Source organism: Camelina sativa, chromosome 9 (genome assembly GCF_030686135.1).
Source record: "Camelina sativa cultivar CO46 ecotype springtype chromosome 9, ASM3068613v1".
In the NCBI taxonomy this organism is placed as follows: Eukaryota; Viridiplantae; Streptophyta; class Magnoliopsida; order Brassicales; family Brassicaceae; genus Camelina; species Camelina sativa.
Genome location: NC_141888.1, coordinates 42,871,642 through 42,896,102, shown reverse-complemented (window position 1 = coordinate 42,896,102; position 24,461 = coordinate 42,871,642). Strand labels below are relative to the sequence as shown.

At 33.0% G+C, this 24,461-nt stretch overlaps 3 protein-coding genes and 2 pseudogenes across 5 annotated transcripts; 4 read left to right on the top strand and 1 right to left on the bottom strand.

Annotated features, from left to right (window-relative positions):
• Window positions 1–1,246: 1,246 nt before the first annotated feature.
• On the bottom strand, window positions 1,247–4,195 carry LOC104714726 (disease resistance protein RML1B-like; annotated as a pseudogene). The gene is made up of 4 exons (XR_015565599.1): window positions 3,600–4,195; window positions 2,370–3,498; window positions 1,945–2,256; window positions 1,247–1,833 (listed from the first exon to the last, which is right to left on the bottom strand). The product of XR_015565599.1 is annotated as a disease resistance protein RML1B-like (transcript).
• A 9,629-nt stretch (window positions 4,196–13,824) lies between these two features.
• LOC104714725 (uncharacterized protein At1g76660-like) lies at window positions 13,825–15,713 on the top strand. 2 transcript variants are annotated; one of them, XM_010432176.3, is made up of 2 exons: window positions 13,825–14,223; window positions 14,401–15,713. In XM_010432176.3, exons 1-2 carry the CDS (start codon window positions 14,116–14,118, stop codon window positions 15,382–15,384), a joined length of 1,092 nt encoding a protein of 363 aa, XP_010430478.2. In that variant the 5' UTR covers window positions 13,825–14,115; the 3' UTR covers window positions 15,385–15,713. The 2 variants fall into 2 exon arrangements, with proteins under 2 accessions (XP_010430478.2, XP_010430480.1); XM_010432178.3 differs by having other exon boundaries at window positions 14,398–15,713.
• A 286-nt stretch (window positions 15,714–15,999) lies between these two features.
• Window positions 16,000–17,295, top strand: LOC104716083 (F-box protein At1g30790 pseudogene; annotated as a pseudogene).
• A 412-nt stretch (window positions 17,296–17,707) lies between these two features.
• On the top strand, window positions 17,708–19,414 carry LOC109126512 (MATH domain and coiled-coil domain-containing protein At2g42470-like). Its single transcript, XM_087467616.1, has 4 exons — window positions 17,708–17,942; window positions 18,369–18,529; window positions 18,632–18,840; window positions 18,919–19,414. Exons 1-4 carry the CDS (start codon window positions 17,836–17,838, stop codon window positions 19,324–19,326), a joined length of 885 nt encoding a protein of 294 aa, XP_087323742.1. The 5' UTR covers window positions 17,708–17,835; the 3' UTR covers window positions 19,327–19,414.
• A 1,577-nt stretch (window positions 19,415–20,991) lies between these two features.
• Window positions 20,992–22,970, top strand: LOC104714724 (cytochrome P450 86A7). Its single transcript, XM_010432174.2, has one exon. The coding sequence runs from the start codon at window positions 21,240–21,242 to the stop codon at window positions 22,839–22,841; it is 1,602 nt and encodes a 533-aa protein (XP_010430476.2). The 5' UTR covers window positions 20,992–21,239; the 3' UTR covers window positions 22,842–22,970.
• Window positions 22,971–24,461: the final 1,491 nt, after the last annotated feature.

Below are 24,461 nucleotides of genomic sequence, written 5' to 3'. Positions count from 1 at the left end.
ATTACAGGATATGAGGTTAGATGGTTTGGTTTGTTCAGTTTTATGGTCAAGTCTCGCACCACTCCCTTCCATTGTTGATTTCAGTAGATTGTTGAGTGCTATTGCTAAGATGAATTCAAGTTTGATCTTGTCATCTCTCTGGGTGAGCAGATTGAGATGTTAGGAAATGTGCATAATCTCTATACTTATAGTATTTTGATTAACTGTTTTTGTCGCTGCTCTCAACTCTCTCTTAGAGGAGGCCAAGCAAATGTTTAATTTGATGGTTAGCAAGTGTTGTCTCCCAAATGTTGTGACTTGGATATTTTGCAAGTGTAAGAAGGTAAAGAATAGGATGAAACTTTTCCTTGAGATGTTTCAAAGAGGCTTGCTAACTTATAGTGCTCTTACTAGAATTAAACAAATTGAAAGGAAAAACATTTTCTTTGAAAGGCTTGCTTACATTACTATATTAGTAGCTTCACTCTACGCTTAGTGTAATCTGCACTGGTAAATCGGGCCAGTGTAGTGAAAACAGTCGGTGTAGTCGTATCGTATACCAATCCAATTGTAAAGCTCTCAATTCTTCTGCTGCTGATACATTGGTCGGTGCAAGATCTCATGTCGCCAAGACAGGTATGGTCTGCGATAAAAAAGTAACTATGTAATCCTTATGCCAATTGTAGGGTCGTCGTTTTCATCTATAGGCAATCAAATCCTATCCTTTTTGATGCTTTGTGGGATCAAGATCTTGACACCACATTCAGTGATCTCATAGCGGTGGATTTTGCTGTTAAATTCGAGCACCACCGTCTTCGTGCCTGCTTCAGAGGGGTCGATGTATAGCAAGCCAGAGTGAAATATAAAAAGATGCTCCCTTCGACATGCGGAGGCTTCGAGTATGGTGAACTCCTGGCACTTGCCGTTGATGCGACATAGCAGCTTGGAAGAATAATATATTTGTGGGGTTTCTTTGGTTTGAGGGGAAATCACGACGCAGACCATACATCGGTACAAGTACAACTGCTTGGAATTACCAACATGGAGAAGAATGGTCAAGGAATTACCTTTGGCTCTGTGACCGAACTCTGCTGGCACTTGTCTTCCTGGTAAGATTGCCGACCCGTCACCGATAAACTTAGCATTGGTCATATATTCAGATCGTCGGGTGATTGCTCTCCGTGCTTCTTCACCCAGTTTGAAGCAGTTGATGAAATAGAGGCGCATTTCTGGAGTGTATAAAGGGCTTAATAATGTCTCCAGTGATTCACAATTTTCTACCTTGAGGTACTCGAGCGAACTAGGGAGCTCTGGCAATGACGTGAGTCTTCTGCAGTCATCTATATAAAGGTGTTCTAGCTGATGAAGAGCTTTGACGCAATCTGGAATTCTTTCCATATCAGAACCAGTTAGGGATAGACGTCTGACACTGTTCGGGAGACTTGTCAATCCCTTGAGATTTCCACTGCTGCTGCTTATACGGAGATTCTCAAGACGACACCAGTACCACGACGGGATCTTGTTTACTTGGTCTAACTCTGGGTTGTCTGACATGGACAGATCTTTGATATGCGTTGAAATAACTGGAAATTTTCTCAATCGTGAGCATCCGGTCATGTCCACTTCTTCAAGGGATGCCAAGTTCATGTGTTGTGGTATGTCTTGTAAGTTTATGCAATTGCGCATATTCAACTCCTGTAGTTTATGAAGATGGGAAAAAGTGGATGGAATCTCTACCAAACTCTCGCAATACTCCAGATTCAATCTCTCCAAATTTGTAGCATTTGAAAGATCCGGGAGCTCCTTCAATTTCTTGGACCGAGACAAATCCATATACTTGAGATTCTTAAGGGCCTGAATTTTGTACACAGAGAGAAAGAGCATCATATAAACTTTGAAGAGAATTAAAAAAAAAGCTTTAAATGTTGTTTTTTAACTACTGTATATTGTATATATAACACCAACCTTCCTTCCTTCCCATAACTTCTCCAGCTGCGGGCTACATCCCATATAGAGCTCGACAAGATATTCTGGATTAAATGTCCGAGGAAGACACTTGCTTGGGTATGCCGACCACTGAAGTAACCTTAGACGAGGTGGAAACTCCATCTCCTCAGATATATGCATTGTTCTATCAGTATCATTTTCATCATATCTAATTCTTTTGTAAACGCTGAGGAATCGAAGATTTGGCATTCTTTTAAAAGCACCATCGCTTATAGTCACTTCACTAATTCCTGATGTATCAAATGATATGCCAGACACATTACGAGTACCCTATACCAAAAGGTAAAGTTTTGCATTACAAAAAGGTAAGATTTTTTTGGTCTTTACCAAGTGACCTTTTAAAGATTATATGGAGGAAATGTATGCAAAGAGAAAGAACTTACTTTCTCATATTGAAGGATATCGCAAATCTCATGAGCATTTATTAGGATTTGCCTTTTCCAAGGCTCCTGTCTACGAATGGCTTGTTTACCCACTTGTTCTAGTAACTTGTGCATCACTACGACTGGCTTGATCACTGCCGCCCACGTGCTGTAGTATCCCTCAGGATCTATCTCTATCAGAGATTTGTTTACTAGGACTTCCAACCAGTTTTTGACATCGCAGCTACCATCATCAGCAAGCATGGCTTCCACCAGATCGCAATCGCGGTTGTTGAAGAAAACTGCAATTTAGAGAAATAGCATTTGATCATTTTCATGTAACCTTTCATAGCTGACTCTTAATACGTCATCGATTTCTCGACCAGGATTAGTTTCTAGCCTCTGCATTACACATTCCCACTCTTCCTGCTTCTTCCCAAATATAGTCGAACCCATCACACAGAGACCCAGTGGGAGGTAACCACATAGGTATGCCATTCTTGCTGCAAGCTGCTTAAAACCATGAGGTGGAGAGCTTTGTTCAAAAGCATATTTGCATAAGATTTCAAGAGCTTCTTCATCAGATGGCAATTCCACATGGTACGTATTGTTGATGCCACGTTGCTGCAGGAGATCTTTGTTTTCTGTGGTTACTACAATTTTACTTCCAGGACCAAACCAATTAGTTTCCTTAGCCAAAGCCTTTAATTGCTTTACATCATTCACATCATCAAGAATGATAAGCACTCTCAGGTCGCTTAGCCTTTGTTGTAACACTCCTAAATGGCATATCCTCGTACCATCTTGATTCAAAACCTCTGAAAGAAGTTGTTCTTGTAACCGCAACTGCAGACCATAATCGTGAAAACCACTATGATTGCTTCCACTGAGGTCCATAAAACATGTAAGCTGAAACCTATGAGAGAGTAGGCTCATCAAAGCTCTTGCAATGGTAGTCTTACCGATGCCTGCAGTACCAGAGATACCAACTATCATAGCTTCATCTTCATTATCTAAATGTAACAAAGCCTGTATATTCTTCAAGTGAGATTCAAGTCCCACCATGTTTTCAAAATCCTTTGATGGTGTGTCGTTAAGTTTGTCAGAAACATCCCTTGCAATCTTCTTGATCATGTTGGCTTCATTATCCCTAACAAAATACAAAGAAAAGAAAAGCACCATTAGCCACAGTGACAGAATTTCGATTAATAAAACACAAGAATTTAAAACACAGACTGATTGAAGACAAACCATTTCTTGAAGTCTTCTCCAGCAATGTTGCTCACATCAGTCAAAGCTTTGCTCCATTCTTGTCTTTCCTTGTCCGTCTTATTCGCACAAGTTTCATCAAAAGCGATCCCGAAATCTCCAGTCTGTTTACGCACATCGGATGGCTCCACTCCATAGAAGACGGTCATCACTATCTGTCCCATAGCTTTTTTGGAATCCAGTATCTCCAACAGTTCATCCAAACACCAGCTTGACGAAGCATATTTTTGGGAGAGAATCACGATCGAGATCTTAGACTCTCTTATAGCTTCTCTGAGTGAAGGAGAAAGCTCTCCGCCTCTTTTAATCTTTTCATCATCAAACATAGTTATCCCGTTGCCTTGAAACTGTTCGCGCAAGTGACTGAGAAATGTTTTACGGACGTCGGGACCGTGGAAGCTTGAGAATACTTTGAATTTGTAGTTGCGAGGCTTGGAAGAAGAAGAAGGAGAAGCCATGAGAGACATGCTGAGATAGATGGAGATGAGGTAACGATATGTGGAAGATATGTAAAAGGAAGCTGAAATACAAAAAGGAAGCTTCCGCGTAATTAGGCAAACGCGTTATATGAATCGTGACAGACAAAACATCAAAAATGAAAATAATAATATACAAGACTTTATATCATTTCAAAACATCTACAACCATACATATGGGTCTCTTAAGTCTTAAGTGGTGGTCCTTTTTGGAGAAAAATACTATATGTTAAGAGAGATTAAATATGTTACTGCTGCATTTTGAAGATTCTGCGACATATATTTACTAGAAAGTGTCAAATTGGAAAAATCAAATTACTCGCCATAGTTATTAGAATTGGAAAACGGGTATTTCATCATTGACTCTTGACTTTTGACTTTGAGAAAAGAGAGGTCCCAGTGATTTAATGGTTTAATTTGTGTTACTAAACCAGCTTGGCGTTATTAAACCGGAACTCTACCGGTTTTTGTAGCTCGGTTTATCAATTTGTATAGAGGGTTTTGCAATTTACAGAGCGATGGTCTCCTGAAACTGAGATTGTGTACCTGAAGCCTAACCGAGGAGAGGAGTCGGAGACGATGCAAAAGGTCTATAAATCCTAATTCTATCACTTACGGTTCATTGATCTACGGATTTTGCATTCACAATCGCTTAGAGGAGGCCAAGCAAATGTTTAATTTGATGGTTAGCGAGGGTTGTCTCCCAAATGTTGTGACTTGGATATTGTAAGTGTAAGAAGGTAAAGGATGGGATGAAACTCTTCCGTGAGATGTCTCAAAGAGGCTTGCTTGGCAATACAGTCACTTACACCATTCTTATCCCAAGGGTTATTCAAGGTGGAGATTGTGATAACACCCATGATGTTTTCAAACATATGGTTTCTGGGGGTGTGCTTCCCAGTATTATGACATACAACATTTTGTTAGATGGAACTTTTTGGTAACGGAAAACTAGAGAAAGCTTTGGTGGTTCTCGAGTTAATATATGCAAAAGATTGAATTGGAACATGCTTGAGAATTAAAATTTGGAGACAAAGAAAAAGGAACATAATCAGTTCCATCAAAACTGTTTCGTACCTTTTGCGGCTCTAGACAAAAACATCACTTAAAATTAGTTACCAAAATCTTAAACAAACTAATTTGATAAATATATATTCGTCTTAATAAATAGTGTAATAACTATACTATTAAAAGGGAATCATTATTTAAAAGGTAAAAATAATTTGATAAAATATGACATAAAATACCCATGAATATATAACAAAGCATATAAACAAGAAGGGTATTAAAGTAAATTTAATAATAAAAGTGTGCGGATCTTATGATGACCCGGATTGATTCTGTTCGGATCATATATTAATTGCTCGGAGCTGTTTTTCATACTCATGTATGGCTGTATCCAAACAGAATCGAAACAAATTAAAAACAGTAAGTATTTTCGTGTAAACTATTTAAGGAAATAATAATTTTGATATTTATGTACATAATTAATTTGGACAATAAATTCGAGCCTGTATATATGTAAACATGTTTCATTTGATTATACATTTTTAGATATATCTGGGAACAATAATTTCTGATTTTGATGTTACCTAATACACAAAATCATCTAAATTTGTTTATAAAAATAATTTAAATCAGTTTCTATTAAAATCGAGCAATTAAATTCAAAATTGTATATATGTACAAAAATTTAATTTGATTATATATTGTGAGAAATCTGTCGTAAAACAATATTTATGATTTTATATTGGCTCTGACGGGTAACATGTGTTACTATTGACTTAAGTTGAGTTATGAACTTAACTCAAATTTTATTCAAAAATGTTACCGATCACTAACAAAACTAAATTTTTTGAAGTTGAGTTTGAATAATCATGTGTTATGGTTGATGTGCAAGTTTGAAGTATATCTTTTGTAAAATTGTTAACTCAAAAGATTATTCAACATCATGGAAATTTTCATGAGTTAAGATGTGGTAAGTTGAGTTATCTAAAATTCAGTTATATAATACAAAAAATTATTCTTTTTGTTTTTATTTAATTTATATATCAAGAAAAATAATTTTTACTGTTTTTCTTTTATTTAATAAATTTTTTAATTAGTTATTTTATTTAACCTAATTTTTTATTTTTTATTATCATTTGAAATGAAAATAGACATACACCTAAATATGATAAAATTTTAAATATTATGGCATGCATGTAGTTAATTTTTTAATTTGCAATGTAACAAAGAAGTTTAGTTAACTTTTTGTATATTAAAATTATTTTATTATTTAAATATTTTTATTTATTTTATTTTTTTATAATTTTGTAAAATATATTCACTAATATTTTTAATAATTATAATCAAATAATACATACTGCAAATTAACCACAAAAATGTCACCAGTCAGTAATTTTGATAAGATTAATAAATCAGATTTTTACAGCGATCCATTACATCAAACTGCTGTTTCTACCACATAATTTTTACTGCAACTTACATCGAATTATAATATTTTCTGCAACTCAACTTCAATAAATCATGTTACCAGTCAGAGCCATTATGATTTTACTTTTTCTAAAATCTATATTCCAAAACTAAACGAACAAATCTAAAATAACTACCAAAATCTTTTTTGTTCCTAAAATATATTGTGTTAGGAAAGATATTTTAATCTTCATCTCTATATAAGAGAAGTTTTTAGTTTCGTTCATTCACAAAAATATTTCCCAGCATCAATATTTTGAGTTTTAAATTTTTTGACTTTTGTTTTTTTATTATCTTATAGTGTTTCAGATTTGAAACTCTTCAAGAATATGTAAAACATAAAAGTCAAGACTGTACAACTTCTAAAATACGGATGTTGTGAAACAATTAAGTAGTTATAATTAATTTTTTCTTCAGATTCTTTTGAATAGTTACAGTTTTTTTTTTATGTTAGTACTTATATACATTAATTATAATATATAGTGTAGTTTTGCTGCATGATTATTTGTTTTTTTTTTTAACAATCTATGATTATATTGTTACACATAGCCTATTGGTACTAAATCATATTAGTGTGATTTATTTCTTCTATATATTTTCTTAAATTATAATAAATTTTGCAGTGAACTGGGAAAGAGGTGAAACAAATATATTTTTCAGAGGTAACATGGATCTGCATGTCTCGATGATGTCCACAATGTTGAAGATGACTTCCCCCTCCCCGATCAAGCTTTCTTCTTTGGCGAGTCATTCGACTAAATCTTCATATATCCAATTAGAGTTTTTATAATTTGTCATACTTCCAAATTTAATTTAGCACACTAATATATCCAACAATTATATTGTATTTACTTTCGGCCTTAAAGTCAAAATTATTATATAAGAGATCCATCAAATTTGGATAACTAAATTGACTTTCAGAACTTCATTGTTATAGAACTTCAATACTTATTTTCTTCTTTGAGTTTATTTTTAGTTTTTTTGGTTGGTGTATTTGAAAAATATTGACGTTATTATCATAACTATCTTTCAAATATATTTTTTAAAACAAGTATTGTGGATAAAAGCACATCTTGAAGATAATTGAAGATAATTAAATTCTCATGTGGAATATGTGGAACATATTTTCTGCTGGTCATAGTGCTTTTATCCATTGCGGAGCAGGTATAGCATATGGGTTTGACCCTTTTGACAACAATATATTGGTCATCTGGTTCATAAAGTTTAATTGTTTTTTAGTGTTGTTTTTCAGATTGATGGTTTATGAGTTTAATAAAAATATAGCTGATCACTAATCCGGATCACATTTGATCCGGGTCCGCTATCGTATCGATCCAATATTTATGGTAAAATGATTATCATTTCAAATATTAACAAACTTGATGAAAGCAAACCAATAAAATATTATGTTATAAATGTTATACCAAATAAATACTTCTATAATTAAATTCGTAGTTTTTACATATATTTTTAATTGTTGGACTAAAATATACAATCTTAAATGGGAAAATTATTATTAAAACCATAGTTATGAGATAGAAAACATGACATATACGAGACATAATGGATTTTCTGTCTTAAATTAGACATATCATATTTTTCTAAACCGAATTAAAAACAAATCAAATACTAAGTTGGTATGAGTTTGGATTATGAATGTTAATAACATTCCTAAAAATATGTTTACAAACATAACATGCATGTATCTAATAAATTATAAATGTGTTAGTAAACTTAATTTTTTAATCAATCTCGCACGTACTCCGAATCTAGTTTAAGATAAAGCAAATGATCGATAAAATCTCACAGAAAATCAGCGCTTCGCTTACTCCTTAACTTATGCTTATAACCTTCTAAATATATCGTTTATCAATCTACCAATTCCTATACTGTACTTAAGTAATTAAGTTTTATAATATGGCATATTCTTTACTTATAACTAATAAATTGTAATTATATCCATAATTCTTATTCTTTACAAGATTTTGTACTTGCTCCCCAAGGATTCGATTACCTAATCATCTTTATCACGTACCGCTTCTAAAAACCAATATAACCATCTCATCCCTTGCCACACAATATTCACTTATCTAAGCAGTAATCGATCTTTTTGTAATTTTTTTTGTAATATACCCCTTTTTCTCTTTTGTATTTATTTTTTTGAATTTGATACCTAATTTGGACTTGATTCATGACGTATATTATATGAGATTGTGTCTGATGAAGAAGAAGATGAGAGACGAAGAAGCTCTCTACAACGCATCATCACTTTGCTATAATCAAACTTTTTAGCTACTTTTTTTTTTTTTTTTGAAATCTCGATACAATTATATTTAAGATTATGTGCCAAGGCTAAATCTAGAACAAAACTAAAAAAATTTCTCATATTATTTTGATATTAAATATACTAAATTAAAAAAATGTAAAAATATGATATTGTTTAATGTGAAAATTAAAAGATTATCTACCGCAAGACACAACAAGTCTAATTTTATTTATCTATATAACAATTTTAATATAATCAATAATCCTAATTATATAGATTTTTTTTTCTTCTTTTATTAACATATCCTAAATCACAATAATTATATTTGAACATTGTTTATGGGATCTCATATATATTTAAACATTAATAATAACATATTTTTGGATGTAAAAACACATTTTTATTGGTAAAATATAGAGTACAATTGCATGTGTATGCTAGTAAGATGACATTTTGCATGGTTTTTTATATATATATACTAGGATTAGAAAGAATTGTCAGCCGTAGAATCGTTTACATTGTGAGTAACCAAAATAAATTATAACAATTTTAATTTTTTATTAAGGAAATTAGAAAAGAAAAAAATATCAATTCGCATCTAATTACTTATGTAAACGATTTTTTTCTAATTGGCTCATTTGAACTAATCTTGTACTTTGTTGACAAAAAAAAGAAGTATTTATACTTATTAGCTAGGTCAATTAGTCAAGGACTCTACCATTAATTCGATCAATTCGATTAATTCGATCAATTCGATTAATTCGATCAATTCTCTTAACTCAGAGTAGATAAAACACTGTCATATATGAAGTTGGTGTTTAAATGGTGGAGATATATAACTAGCAAGTTCGTGACATACTTTCAGATGGTGGCTCAAGTTGAAGATATTCTTCTCTAATGTAATACAGTGACTAAATATATTTTTTGGATAATATAATAAAATAAATAATTGTATAATATTATTGAAGTTATATATTTGTAAAGATTTTTAAAAAATATATCGATTACCCTGTTGAGGTCTAATTCGATCCTTATAGATTTCTCTAGCTATTTTCTTACGAAGCTTTGTTATAGCGTCTATAACAGCCTCCGGTTTAGGTGGACAACCCGGCAAATAGACATCTACAGGAATTAGCTTATCAACTCCTCGAACAGTACTATAAGAATCGGTACTGAACATCCAGCTGTGAATCCGGCGAATCCTACTTCTGCAGGAAAGAGTAGCTGTCTCAATTGAGGAATTCGTCACTTCAAGATTCTTCTCAGTCTAATTAACTGAAATTCCATCCAGTAGAACAGAAGAATTATAAATCTCCAAAATAATAGATAGGAATACTGCAAATAGAGCCCCTGCGGAAAAATAGCTCGACGCCAGGATGATGAAAAGCTTAACACCTCTCATTCTTATTACTTTTTCTTGAATTGTGTACAAATTAATACTTGTCTATCTTATAACTAAATTTATTTTAGTAATTATAAATTTATTAAATACTATTAATTTATAGAAGTTTGACCAAAAAAAACTATACTCCCTCTGTTTCACAAAGAGTGTCATTCTGAAGATTTTTCTTTGTTTCACAAAGAGTGTCACTTTACAATTCCAATGCATTATTTTATATTTCCAATGCATCTTTTATTTTAGATTTCCTAGTTTTACCCTTAATTTATAACTAAAATAATCTATTAAAACCTTATTAAATAAGGGCATATATATATATATTTCAATGTTTTCTTAATTTATGTGAAAAGTGTCAGAATGACACTCTTTGTGAAACGGATGGAGTATCAATTATTGAATTTACAACAATTAGAGGGTTTATAAGTCTGGTAGGCTGGTAGTAATAGATTTTCTGATAAGTTAAAGTAGATTTCTTTGATCTGATTTTATATTATTATTCCATATTTTGTTTTTGGTTCGGTTTTTTTTTGGGAAAAAGATTGTCAGCTACATCAATTATACCACAATACATGACCACACATGCGAACTTTAAAAATGTATACTCAACTACATGAAATATATGTATTGCATGGCCACATATACCAACTATATGATGACATGTGCTCAACATCACGATTATTTTACTCCGGTACACCGTTCGTCGAAATTCGGTGTTGACCAATATTGACCGGCGTTGACCAATATTGACCAACAAAAATATTCAAATTTTTTATTTTTAATTTTAGAAACAAAAATAAGAAAATTCTTTTATTGAATTATCTAATGTGTTCAAAAATTAACAAAATGTTTATATTCATTATAAAATTATATTTTGTATATGTTAATGTATGTGTTTAAATAAATTATGTAAGAAATTGATGTTTATTAATTAATAATGTTAAATAATAGGTTTTTTATTTGATTCACTACAACAAGATTTTTTGGTTTGAGTTTAAGTTTTAATATCTTATGAATGATTTTTATTTCAATTTTAATTAAGTTTTGAAATTGAAAAAAAGTAACTATTATAAAACTGAATGAGTGAAACATAACAATATATCTTTATATTATATACAAATATATTTTTTATTATAAAATATCATAGACGATTCCTAAATAATTCAATTAAATTTCTTATTTTGGTTTCTTATTAGATGATTCCTAAAGAATTTTGTTATTTTTATTTCTAAATCTTTTTTTTTTGAATTTTTTTGTTGGTCAACACCGGTCAATATTAGTCAACACCGGATTTCGATGAACGGTGTACCGAAATAAAATTGTTGTGATGTTGAACATATGTCATCATATAGTTGGTATATGTGACCATGCAATACATATACTTCATATAGTTGAGTATACATTTCTAAAGTTGGCATGGTCATATATTATGGTATACTTGGTGTAGCTGACTATCTTTCTTCCTTTTTTTTTTTAATATACTTTGAGAAGAAATCTCACGTAAACTTGTTCTGCTTTTTCATCCAGCTTTGATGCACGTGAAATCTAGTGTCGTGTTTATTATCCGCAACGAGTAAATTAGCTTTAATTTTCCCACTTAATACCCTGATTTCGTAGTAATTAATCTTACACAAAATTGTCTTTTTTAGATTTGTTAGGAAAATACTAAAATGATCTATGAGTGCAAAGTTGGTTGGTGACACGTGTCAAAGCATGAGTTCGGAAGTGGGGTTGATGACCTAACTCATTGAACTTCCGACAGGTCCTAATAATCCAAAGTTATGATTTCACAAATTTTATAATGTTTTTCTATTTTATTTTAAACGGACAATAATGTGTTTTAAACTTTAACGACGAGACTCTCTTTTGTTTTTCAATTCAGAAAACGACTTAAATCTAATTCCCAAAGTTACAACATTTAATTTCTTGATTAAAAAAACGACAAACTAAATAATTTATGTTTTGTTTATAAAAAAATATTGCAGTAAATGGAATCTATGAACTTGATTTAAGTATTACCAGATAAATATGAGTAGTTATTAAAAAAAAACGTTTTAAAAAGATGAATATCTCAAAAGTAGGTAAAATGCTTATCAATCTCTATCAAAAAAAAAGAATGACATGACAAATGTATCCTTAAACTTGGCCAATAAACCTTATCAATTTCTACTTCCTTTTTTTCATCTTTTCTACATTTTAAACTCTTTAGATTTAAATCTTCTAACTCCCCATTCTCTAGATTTAATATTTATAGTTTTTCTTTCCTTCAGAAATATCAAAATTCAAGTTTGTCTTTATTAGAGAGTTTATTGATTTTAATTGGTGACAGCTAAACACTGCTATTGCAAAATTAAATCACATTACCTATGCCAGTCTTCCCTTTTTTGTGTAAATTCTTCAATAATAATTTTTCCCCTTTTTGGAACCAAGAATCAGTCTATATTGCATTGATTGTTTTTCTAACAAAGTTGCTACCACAAGATTAAATTATAAGGAGCCAAAAAACTACTGTAAAATCAGTAATTATTGTTTGCATAATTATTTATTTCACCAAAACTGAAAAAGGTCGCTTTATTATCAGTTGGGTATGGGATAAAAGCAAAGTAAATACTTAAGACCCAAATATATAAAAAAGTCAAGCCACCGTGCAATACAAGTTGAAATTTTGTTGTAAGTTTTTAAATTCATTAATCTATATATATATATATATAAAATAAAGAGTTGAAATTATTATAGTACAGTATTACTTAGATTAGCCCCACACCTTATGTGCACACGAGAAACTTAAAAACTTAAAAGAGAGATAGATTCGATTCTCCTCAAACCACACGTGCGCTGCTGTGTCACTTTTCTCTTTGCAGTATCCTCATTTTCCTGTTATTTTAATTTAAAATATCTTTAAACTTTTTCCCCTTAAAAAAATATCTTCTTTTCGTATTAAGCAGTGTTCAAGAAAGCGGTCTAGGCCGCCGTCTAGGCGCCGTCTAGGCACTAGGCGCTAAGTAGACGCCTAGATGACCGCTTAAACCGCTTAAAATTACATTAATTTAATTTTAATATTTATTTTTGATTTTTAACTATATAGAGTTAAATTATTAAGTTTTATATTTGTATACGTAATTATAAATATTTATATGTTGTTAATATAACTTAAATAAATGTATTTTTGTTAATTTTGTTTATAATTTATAATTTTTTTTTATTTTTCTACCATATATTTGTACATAATTTTATATATATAATGTTTTATGTTGTAAATGCCTAAACCGCCTAAAAACCGTCTAGGCCCCAATTAGACGTTTTAAGCGCTAGGCACTGGGTGACCGCCCAGATACCGCCTAGCGCTTTCTTGAACACTGGTATTAAGAATAGCTTAGTTTTACTAATCTCGTCAAAAACGACGAAATAATTTGACAAACAAAGTATCTTAAAGTTGGATTAGTAGATAAATTAATATTTGGAAACAAAATAACAATATCTTAAAAATTAAATCAGAGAAAGGAAACAAATAAAAAAATAGTCAAATTCTTCGCAAGTTTAATGGACGAAACTACCCTTAACGATGGAATACATTTACAAAGAAAGAGTAAATAGTGGCACGCCTTTGCCTTTGTCTTTGTCTTTGCCGTGTTTTGACCTCAAACCTTCTTCTTGACACACACACGAACACATATATACATATGAAGGAGATACAATACTAATTCCCAGAAATTTCGGGTTTACGTGTCGCTTTTATTATATGTTTTTTTTTCTTCTTTGTGATTTTGATTGTTCAAGAAGAAGTTTTTGTGTTATCATTAATTTACTTGAGAAAAACTCGAATGCTCTGTTTTGTTTTCTCGAGAAATTTTTCAGACTAAGAGAATAAAAACAGAGAGAAGAAAGATGAGAAGCGGTGCGAGTGGTGGAAACAACGTGTTGGATACTATAAACGCAGCTGCTTCAGCTATCGCTTCCTCTGATGATCGTCTTCTTCAATCTTCTCCGATTCATGTGAGTCTTCTCTTCTCTTACGCATTAGATCAAACACTTTGTATGCAAAATTCGATTACTACGGAAATTAATCAGACTTAGATTTTTATAAAACCTAATTTAAGTTTCTGTGATTTACGAATTCTCGAATCTTGATTTTGAATTTTTTTTTTTTTTTTTTGGGGATAAAATCAGAAGAAGAGAAAATGGTGGAATCGATGGAGTCTATTGAAATGTTTCAGATCTTCAAGACAAAGAAACCGAATAGGAAACTCGGTTCTTGTTCCTGAACCGGTATCAATATCTTCAAATTCAACATCTAATTCCGGTTATCGTTCGGTTATCACAACACTTCCTTTTATAGCACCACCTTCATCTCCAGCTTCGTTTTTCCAATCAGAACCAACTTCAGCTACACAATCACCCGTTGGAATCCTCTCTTTTAGTCCTTTGCCTTGTAATAACAACCGTCCTTCGATCTTCGCCATTGGACCTTACGCTCACGAACCTCAATTGGTTTCTCCTCCGGTTTTCTCAACTTACACTACTGAACCATCTTCAGCTCCCATCACACCTCCTCTTCTTGATGACTCATCTATCTACTTAACCACTACAACACCTTCTTCACCTGAAGTGCCTTTCGCGCAGCTCTTTAACTCCAATCATCAAGACTGTCGTAATAAGTTCCCAATGTCGTCGTCTAGTTATGAGTTTCAGTTTTACCAACTTCCCCCTGGTAGTCCACTTGTTGGTCAGCTTATTTCCCCTAGCTCTGTTGTGTCCGGTTCTGGTCCAACGTCTCCTTTCCCCGATGGAGAAACCTCTCTGTTCCCTCACTTCCAAGTCTCTGATCCTCCAATGTTGTTGAGTCCTGGTAGATTGCATTATCCAAAGAAGACTGTTACGAAAGAGCAGAAGTTTGTGAGACCGCATAAACCTGTTTCGTTCGATCTTGATGCGGATCATGTCATTAGATGCGTGGATCAGAAGCTAAGAACAACGTTCCCTGAAGCATCATCATCGGATCCAGAAGCAATGAATCATTCCTCTCTCGGGTCGAACAAGGAATTCGATTTTGGCACGGATGAGAAACATATGACCGTTGATGAACATAGAGCTTCGCCGAAGAACAGCAACGATTGGTCTTTCTTCCCTGTGATGCAGTCAGGTACACTTAGCTAACCTTCATCAGAAGATTTTAGTTATTATATAGAATCTAAAAATTTTAGTTATCTGATTCGGACACACAAAGATCTTGGTCAAGATTCAAGAACGAAAACTTAACTAGTGATCTTATTAGTTCTCTACTATATAGAATTTTTTAGATGGTTCTGTTCTGGGCTCTCTTTTGGTTTTGTAATAAATATTTGGCGTTGTTAGTTACGTTGTTGTATATGGCTTGTCTCTTTTGTCTTTGTGCATACAAATTTGGTCGCATTTGTAAATGACATTTAATCTTATTTTCTTCAGAGAAATTCCAATAATTCTATAGATATGACAGTTTTTAGACTTCTAGTTCTGTTTATATTTGGTCTGATCAGAAAGGAAAAAAGGAAAAAGAAAAATCGCAGTCCGAAGAACTCAATAATAATTTAGCTATATTGATGCTGTCGAAAATAAAATACAGTAGAAGTTATCTATATTGATAAAAATCAAAATATAAATTTGACACATTTTCAGTTTTTTTTTTTTTTTTTTTTGGACTAATTTTTTTTCAGTTTTGGCTAATATCTAATTATGTACTTATAAGAGATTTGTATCTATCTAGTCACTAGATACAAGGGAAACACCAAAAACCGAAACTCAATCAAGGCCTTCATTATATAACCAACTTGAAGCACACACGTTAGCAATAAGAAAACAAACTCTTTCGTCGCCATGAAACTCAAGGGACGAGAATGTAACAGTACAAGTGATCACTCAGATTCGATCCCTGATGATATGACGTTGGAGATTCTTGGTAGATTGCCCGGAAAATCCCTTATGAAGTTCCAATACTTATCTAAATTTTGGTTTTCGATAATCCGAAGTCAAAGATTCATCGATTCCTTCTTCTCTAGGTCGTTGAACCGCGGTCCACGCCTACTAATCACTTTCAAGAACGGTGAACTCATCAGTAGGAATACTCAGAAGCGTTTGTTCTTCTTCTCAGCTTCAAGAGAGGGGGAGCAAAAGTCTTCTTCAACTTTGGTAGCTAATCTCGACATGACAATAGCTTCCACGGTTAATTATTGCTACACACGAGGTACTTTGGTTCATGGCTTTCTATGTTGCTCACATCAAGGTCGGTTCTTGATATGTAACCCTACCACGAGACAAATTGTAACATTACCAGAACCTGGAGATAATAATAAGTTAACTTTTAAATACTTGGGATACGATCCGGTGGATGATCAATACAAAGCATTGTGCATGATGTTTTCTCGGGGCGATTTTGGTGATGTAGAGCACAAGGTTTTAACACTAAGAAGAGGTGATACTAAAAACCTTTCATGGCGGGAAATCAAAGACAATACCGAGCCTTATGGTCCTTCAACGAAAGGAATATGCATCGACGGAATTGTCTATTACGGTGCTACAAGACCAAATAATAGGGATAAGGTTATAGTTTGTTTTGATGTTAGGTTTGAGAAGATTAGTTTGATCAATCCACCTTTTAACGAGGAAATGTGGGACCATGGTGCAGACTTGATGAACTACAAAGGGAAGTTAGCCTTTGTTGGCTTAGCCGACGATTTTTATAATAACCAAATGATTATATTATGGATACTAGACAATGTTGAAAAACATGAATGGTCAAAGATAACATGTCAGCTTCGGGGGTCTGGGTTGTGTCATAGTAAGATACGTTCATATTCCTTCACAGGCAGCAGTAAAACCGGCGAGATCATTCTGGCTCCACAATTGTTGTCACGCAAACTTGAACCTTTCTACATTCTCTATTATAATGTAACAAGCCAAGGCATCAGAAGGGTTAGGCTTGAAGGAATTGCAGATAATGAAGAGTTCAGGCGTCGTTATGGAATTGGAAAGAATGGTGATTGTCGTGTTTATATGGCATCAGAATACTTTGAAGATATTGCCTTTCTTTAATTTTTTTTTCTTTCTTTGCTGATCTCTCTAATACAAGAGCATGAAGAACTTTGTTTTTTTCTTTTTCTTTTTAACAAGTTTTGATTTTTTAGACACCAAGCAACTCTGGTATAATCAAAATTACTTTTGTCAAACCAAACTAATAACATTGTTAAAGAAACATCTGCATCAGAAAACTTAAACATGAGAGTCACTCTTTTAAACACACACAAGCCTAAAATCGATAGACGACCGGTCAGGTTTTATAAGAAACATCACAGAATTTTGTAGGTTTAATAAAACCAAAGTCTCTAACCTCTAAACCAAAGTCAATCCCTAAACCAAACTAAATCTTGTAGGTTTAACTCTCGTTACCTTATTAGGAGGAGGATAAATATTTAGTTTTAAAGCTCCCTTATCTCTTTCTTTTTTTACAGCAAATTTCCTTATTTCTTTTAGAAAAGGTAATATCATATCATAAACAAGTTTGTGAGAAATCAAAGTCGTCTTTTGCTCCACGAGTAACAAATCGAAAGAAAAGTGTCCTTTTTCTCAAGAGATATGGATCTGGATCATAAGCAGACGAGTTTTACGTTTGAGATGGATAACTTCTCCGAGAAGGAATCTGTGATTAGAACACCAAACTTTTTAAGCGGCGGTTGCGAATGGTAAAAGGAAAAATATTATATATGTGTTTTTGAGTTTTAACTCATCGTCGTTAATTTGATTCAACATATATACAACGTAACTGAGAAAGCAGATGGACTTGGAATCAAAAAATTACAACTCTTACAAGTTACAACTTTGAATATTCAAAAACCTAATATATGACATCCAAGATTTCTAACCTAAGAACGAATAGACTACCCCTAATTATCTCCTCTTATATAATCTTCATCTCCGACTTCGAAGAAAAATATTTTGAATATATGTTTTTGCTTGAAACGGCTAACCCTAGCAAACTCCTCTTGAATGGTTTTTATATACGTCGTTTAATTAAGAGGATCCTCTAGGTTAGTCTTGTTTGATCCGTAAGCCTCCGAATCTTCAGTATATATTTTCTTTCTTCATTTGAATATATGTGCTTCTTTCAGGTATGTTAAGGTTCATCCCAAAGGAGATCACATTGATGATCACTTGTCTATGTACCTCTGCGTTGCGGATCCTGAATCACTCCGGTTTGGATGGAAAAGAAGAGCTGCTTTTTCCATCGCTCTACTGAATCAATCAGGCCAAGAGCTCTACAGAAAAGATGGCAATTTACTACTACTTCAATCTTATATATCTTGTATGATATATTATTGTTGAAGAAATTATAAAATTAATTATAATCTTTCTGGTTTTTGTCTTACTACAGAACCGTTTGACCAATTGTTCTGCGCTGAGATCCCACAAATGGGTTGGCCAAAGGCCTTGCCTCTTGAAAAGCTTCATGAAAAAGGCTTTTTGATGAATAATAAACTCATCTTGAATGTCCAAGTTAAAGTAGCTCAAGTTGATGATGAAGGATCTGTAACTGGGAATGAGATGTTATATGTCAATGGTTTCCAAGTTCTTTGTTCTCAGGTATATATATATGGTTACAACTTGAAACTTACAAGGTTGATTATTTTCGTCTCTGTTACATATTTATCTCTTCTACAGGTGACTTCAGTGAGTTGGATTTTCGTGGAACACCCAAACGTTGCAGTGAATTTCAAACCAAAGAACCAACTACTCAAGACAGCATACATGAATATCCTCCTCGGTCTAACCGAGACACTGAACAAGCCGCTACATAGCATCACTGACACTGAGCTAAACAACGCTCAGAGCGATTTTAACGAGCTAACAGAAGCGGGTTTCAACCTAGACTGGTTGAAGATAAAGCTTGATGAGGTTTTCATAGAGAGGAAGACCGCAAATGCTGATGGTTCTCGAGTCCAAGAACTCATAAAACTCATCAAGAATCTCAAAGTTGAACTTAACCAGGAGCAAATTTTATCATTGGAGCAGACAGTGTCGAATCTCAAAGATGAGCATAACAAGAACAATATTGTCAAAACACTCTAAACTTCAAGTATGTTTCTTTTTTTATTTTGGGTGAACAATAATTAAATTCTTATTTTAGTAAAATTTGGTGAAACCTATTAATTTGAAATAACTTGACCCTATATACAGTAGCATGCACCGAGTTAAGTCAGTTTTCTAATTCGTTTTGGAAACGACTTAGCTGATTTCCTAATTAATGATTTCTTCAGCATTGATCTTTCCTTTGTAATAAAGAGATATATAACTTGAGCTTCAAGCATAGTACACTTTAACAACTAAAAAACAACTCCATATATAGTCGCCATGAACCGCAAGAGGCATTTCATTTTGATCAGATCCTGATGATCTGACGGATGGAGCTTCTCAGTACGTACGTACGTAACAATCGATTTAAGGCTCATTGTTCTATATGCTGTCAATTTAATCTCAAGTATCCATACTAATTACTTGTTCTTAAACATCAAGATTAGTGAACCACAATTAATTAAAGTATTTTTTACAGCGATGACAAAGTTAATTAATCAGCAAAAAGCACAAAGGTTAAATATGTCGTATAATGTGAAAGACAAATTTAAAGATTGAAAAAGAAACAAGGACCCCCACTTTTAAACCCAATTAATGCCGTATTTTTTAAGTTGAAGTGCCGCTTTCCTTAAGTCTCAATAGTCAATAGTATTGTTATCTATCATTCATAAAATTATATATTTTAGAGCATTTATTAATTTTATGTCAATTGGATTATACTGTACGTACGTGACTTATTTATGAATATATATATGGTTGTTTTACAAATTTACTGCATTTCTTTTCTTCAAAATATTACAATTTAAACGTGTCTTGTTTATAACATTTTAGAATGGAGTCATGAAGTCTAGTAAACGAGTACATTGAACTTTTAATTATTGTCAATTATCAAAACACGAAGTTTTTTTTTATTAACCTTTTTCTCAATTATTGTGTTCTTGTGGAGGAAATGTTATAGGTCGACAGAATTTATCCGGATCACGCGTGGGAATTATATTTTGCCAAAAAACAAAAGTATGAATTATATGATATATCATATATGTATCATATTATTGCTATTTTATTTGTTATTATATTATTTAGTCATAAAGTTTTTTTTGGCTCACCAACTTAAGTGGCACTAATGGCATTGGTCAATGGTCCCTTAAGATGTAGGTTACCATTAATTTATGTTGACATATTATAGCTGTCACTGATGTATCTTTATGAGTATATATATTTCTCACAATTGTCAATACATATGGTTATAAGTTATAACTTATAACTTATGACAAAATGTCAACTTGTCCCATCAACAACATATGTCTCATCCAAAACATTGGACATGATATCATAAGCACTTGAAACTGTTAATCTAGTAGCTAGCTTACAAACTCAAATTTAACTCATTGATCAGAAAGATTAATTACTAGTGAACTTACTCTATTACATACAGATTGATTTTAGGATAAAGTACTTGTTCCTTAAAACAATTTTCGCCTGAACAAAATCATGTGTTTAATTAGGAAGATGATTATGGAGACAAACTCATAAATGAAGAAATTAAAAAGCTGATATAGTGTAGGTGAATTAATATGTATACAATATTAGGTTATACTCATAAACACAATGACAATTGACAAACATATAACACTACACAACACAAACACATGACATGCATTGCAAGTTGCAACTATACGTCAACATTTTTGGTTGGGAAGAATTATCAACAACAAACTTTAATTGCCTTATTAATTGCTCATACTTTTTTAGATTTCTTTTCACATTTCATTTTATAAAAAAAGTCTATAAAACAATTAATACGATTATATCCTCACCGTCCATTCGACACACTTGTTCTCTTTTTATATATTCTCTGCTCTCACCTCAACTCCACACTAAAATATCAAAAGTTAAAATATCAAAAAAAAATGGATGGGTCGATGGCTGTGATCATCCTTACTGTCATCGTAACCTACCTTATATGGTTCGTTTCTATACGCCGTTCATGCAAAGGTCCACGTGTCTGGCCATTATTGGGCAGTCTTCCAGCACTCATCACGAACGCTCACCGCATGCACGACTTCATCGCCGATAACCTCCGCAAGTGCGGCGGCACGTACCAGACTTGCATATTCCCGATCCCGTTCTTGGCTAAGAAACAAGGTCACGTGACCGTCACGTGTGAACCAAAGAATTTGGAGCATATACTAAAAACCCGGTTCGATAATTACCCCAAGGGTCCTAGCTGGCAATCGGTCTTCCACGATCTGTTAGGAGATGGGATCTTTAATTCGGATGGCGACACGTGGAGGTTTCAAAGGAAGACCGCCGCGTTGGAATTCACCACCCGTACGCTTCGCCAAGCCATGGCTCGTTGGGTTGATCGAGCCATCAAGAACCGTCTGGTACCGATTCTTGAATCAGCTATGAGTCAAGCCAAGCCGATCGATCTCCAAGACATTCTTTTACGGCTCACTTTCGATAACATTTGCGGCTTAACGTTCGGCAAAGATCCACGAACGCTCTCTCTAGAGTTTCCTGAGAACGGATTCGCTGTGGCTTTTGATGGAGCCACTGAAGCCACACTCCAACGGTTTATCATGCCGGAGTTTGTTTGGAAGATAAGGAAATGGCTACGGCTCGGCTTGGAGGATGATATGAGCCGAAGCATCAGCCACATAGATCATTACTTATCGGAGATCATTAATACACGTAAGCTCGAACTGCTGAGTAAGCAACAAGATGGATCATACCATGATGATCTATTGTCACGGTTCATGAAGAAAAAGGAATCCTACTCAGATAAGTATCTTAAATATGTCGCGTTAAATTTTATCCTAGCCGGAAGGGACACATCATCGGTTGCTATGAGTTGGTTCTTCTGGTTGGTCAGTCTTAACCCACGAGTCGAAGAAAAAATCATAAATGAGATCTGCACCGTCCTGATCAAGACGCGGGGTACCAATGTGTCAAAGATGACCGACGAGCCGTTGACTTTCGAGGAAATTGACCAGATGGTTTACTTAAAAGCGGCATTGTCCGAAACACTAAGGCTATATCCATCGGTGCCGGAAGATTCAAAATTCGTTGTTGCCAACGATGTTTTACCAGACGGAACATTTGTTCCATCCGGATCTAACGTTACATACTCGATATATTCGGTCGGGCGTATGAAATTTATTTGGGGTGAAGATTGTCTCGAGTTTAAACCGGAAAGATGGTTAGACGAAAACCGGGAAGATATATGCAACCAATACAAATTCGTAGCGTTCAATGCCGGTCCACGGATTTGTCTAGGCAAAGACCTAGCTTATCTACAGATGAAATCGATTACTGCTTCGATTTTGCTTCGGCATCGGCTTACGGTAGCTTCGGGACATCGAGTGGAGCAGAAGATGTCGTTGACGTTGTTCATGAAGTACGGTCTTAAAATGGATGTGCATAAAAGGGATTTGACTTCGACGGTGGAGAAAATGGTGAATGAGATGAGTAAATACGGTGAAGTTAAGTCGGTAGCTGAAGTGGCATAAGTAACGTGGACGATGGTGCTGATTTATAGTAACTTTATTATTGTTGTAAGCAAATGAAAACACGTATATTTGTGATTCTTGTTTATTGTTTTATATATATTGATTGATAATAAAACTGTCTTACAGCTTTTTCTTACTTAAAATACGAACATGAGAATAAACTCCTAAAACGTTATTGAAAACTATAACACACGTTACACACAATTAAAAGTTCAATTTTGTTATTAAAAAGACTAAACACCGGATAGAATTGATCTGGGGAAATACTAAATAAATCAATGGTGACGGTTAGGTACGTTACTTAAATTAAGTGGGATATTTAAATAGTTGTTAATTGCAATATCTCTAAGAGATTATTATATATTGTAAGTAAGCGTTACTAGTTATATGTGTGGTTGTTTCGATCGACATGCTTAAAAGCTGCATGAGTTCACACTTGCTTTTCGAAAAGTAATGATTCTTCTAAGAAACTAGTAAAAATATAATACATGACTCATACACTACGACGATAAATGAGTATCGGTTTTGTCATTAATTAAAACATTGTCAAATGTCAATGTCATTATTATACTTAGTACTTAACTACCTACTAATTTTTCTTGTAGTGTAAGGATCAGTTTTGTCCCGAGGCTCGAGGTCAAACTGCAAGAAAACGCAAAGGTCAACGGTGCTAAACAATGAAACCACCCAATTTGAATGTTCTAATTTAACATCCAAACACATGAATATGATATTGACATGCAATAGTTTCATACATTTACATATCACTAGATGTCCGAACTCCTAAGTAGCATCACATAATTCTTACTCTTACATATTAATAGCCATTTTAGTGTATAACAGTATCAGAAAATGATCAAGACATCTAATATTAATATCGTCGTTGCATTGCATCATCTTTTTGAGTTAAATATAGTTTATAAATTAGCAGCTATATCTAATTTTTTATCATCACATATTTTAAAGTTAATAATTAGTACTGATTGTTGTCAAATAAATTATAATTAATATCTAGAACTGAAACCATTTTGCACGGCATAGAACGGTTTTAATAAAAACAAAAATATAACGGACTAAATTCCCAAAATAGTAAATTAAATATGTGGTTTCGAATATAGATCATTCCGCACGGTGCAGAACGGTTTTAATAACAACAAAAATATAATATTAATTGGATGCTACATAAAAATATAGAATAATCAAATTTAAAAAATATTCAAATGATTATTAGGCCATAAGCAAAATCAAGAAAAATATATTGTAAATTAAGGTCTTTTCAGTTTCCTCTAATTGGGTTACTCCGGGGAATAAGAAAGAGAATGTATTTTTTATGTAATAATCATGTCTTTCATTATGTTATATACTAAAGTAAATACATGATCATAATCAATAAGAAAAAAAAATCATGATATAGCTGAATATCTTTTTAAAAAGAGGGTTTAGGTGTATAACAATGTAAGAAAATGTAAAAGATCAAGACTTCTTATATATTTTAATTTTGTCATTGCATCATATTTATGAGATAAATATATAAAAGCTATAATTTGTAATCTACCTATATTTTTATTTTTATCACATGATTAAAAGTTAATAATTAGTAACGACTATATCTATGTTTTT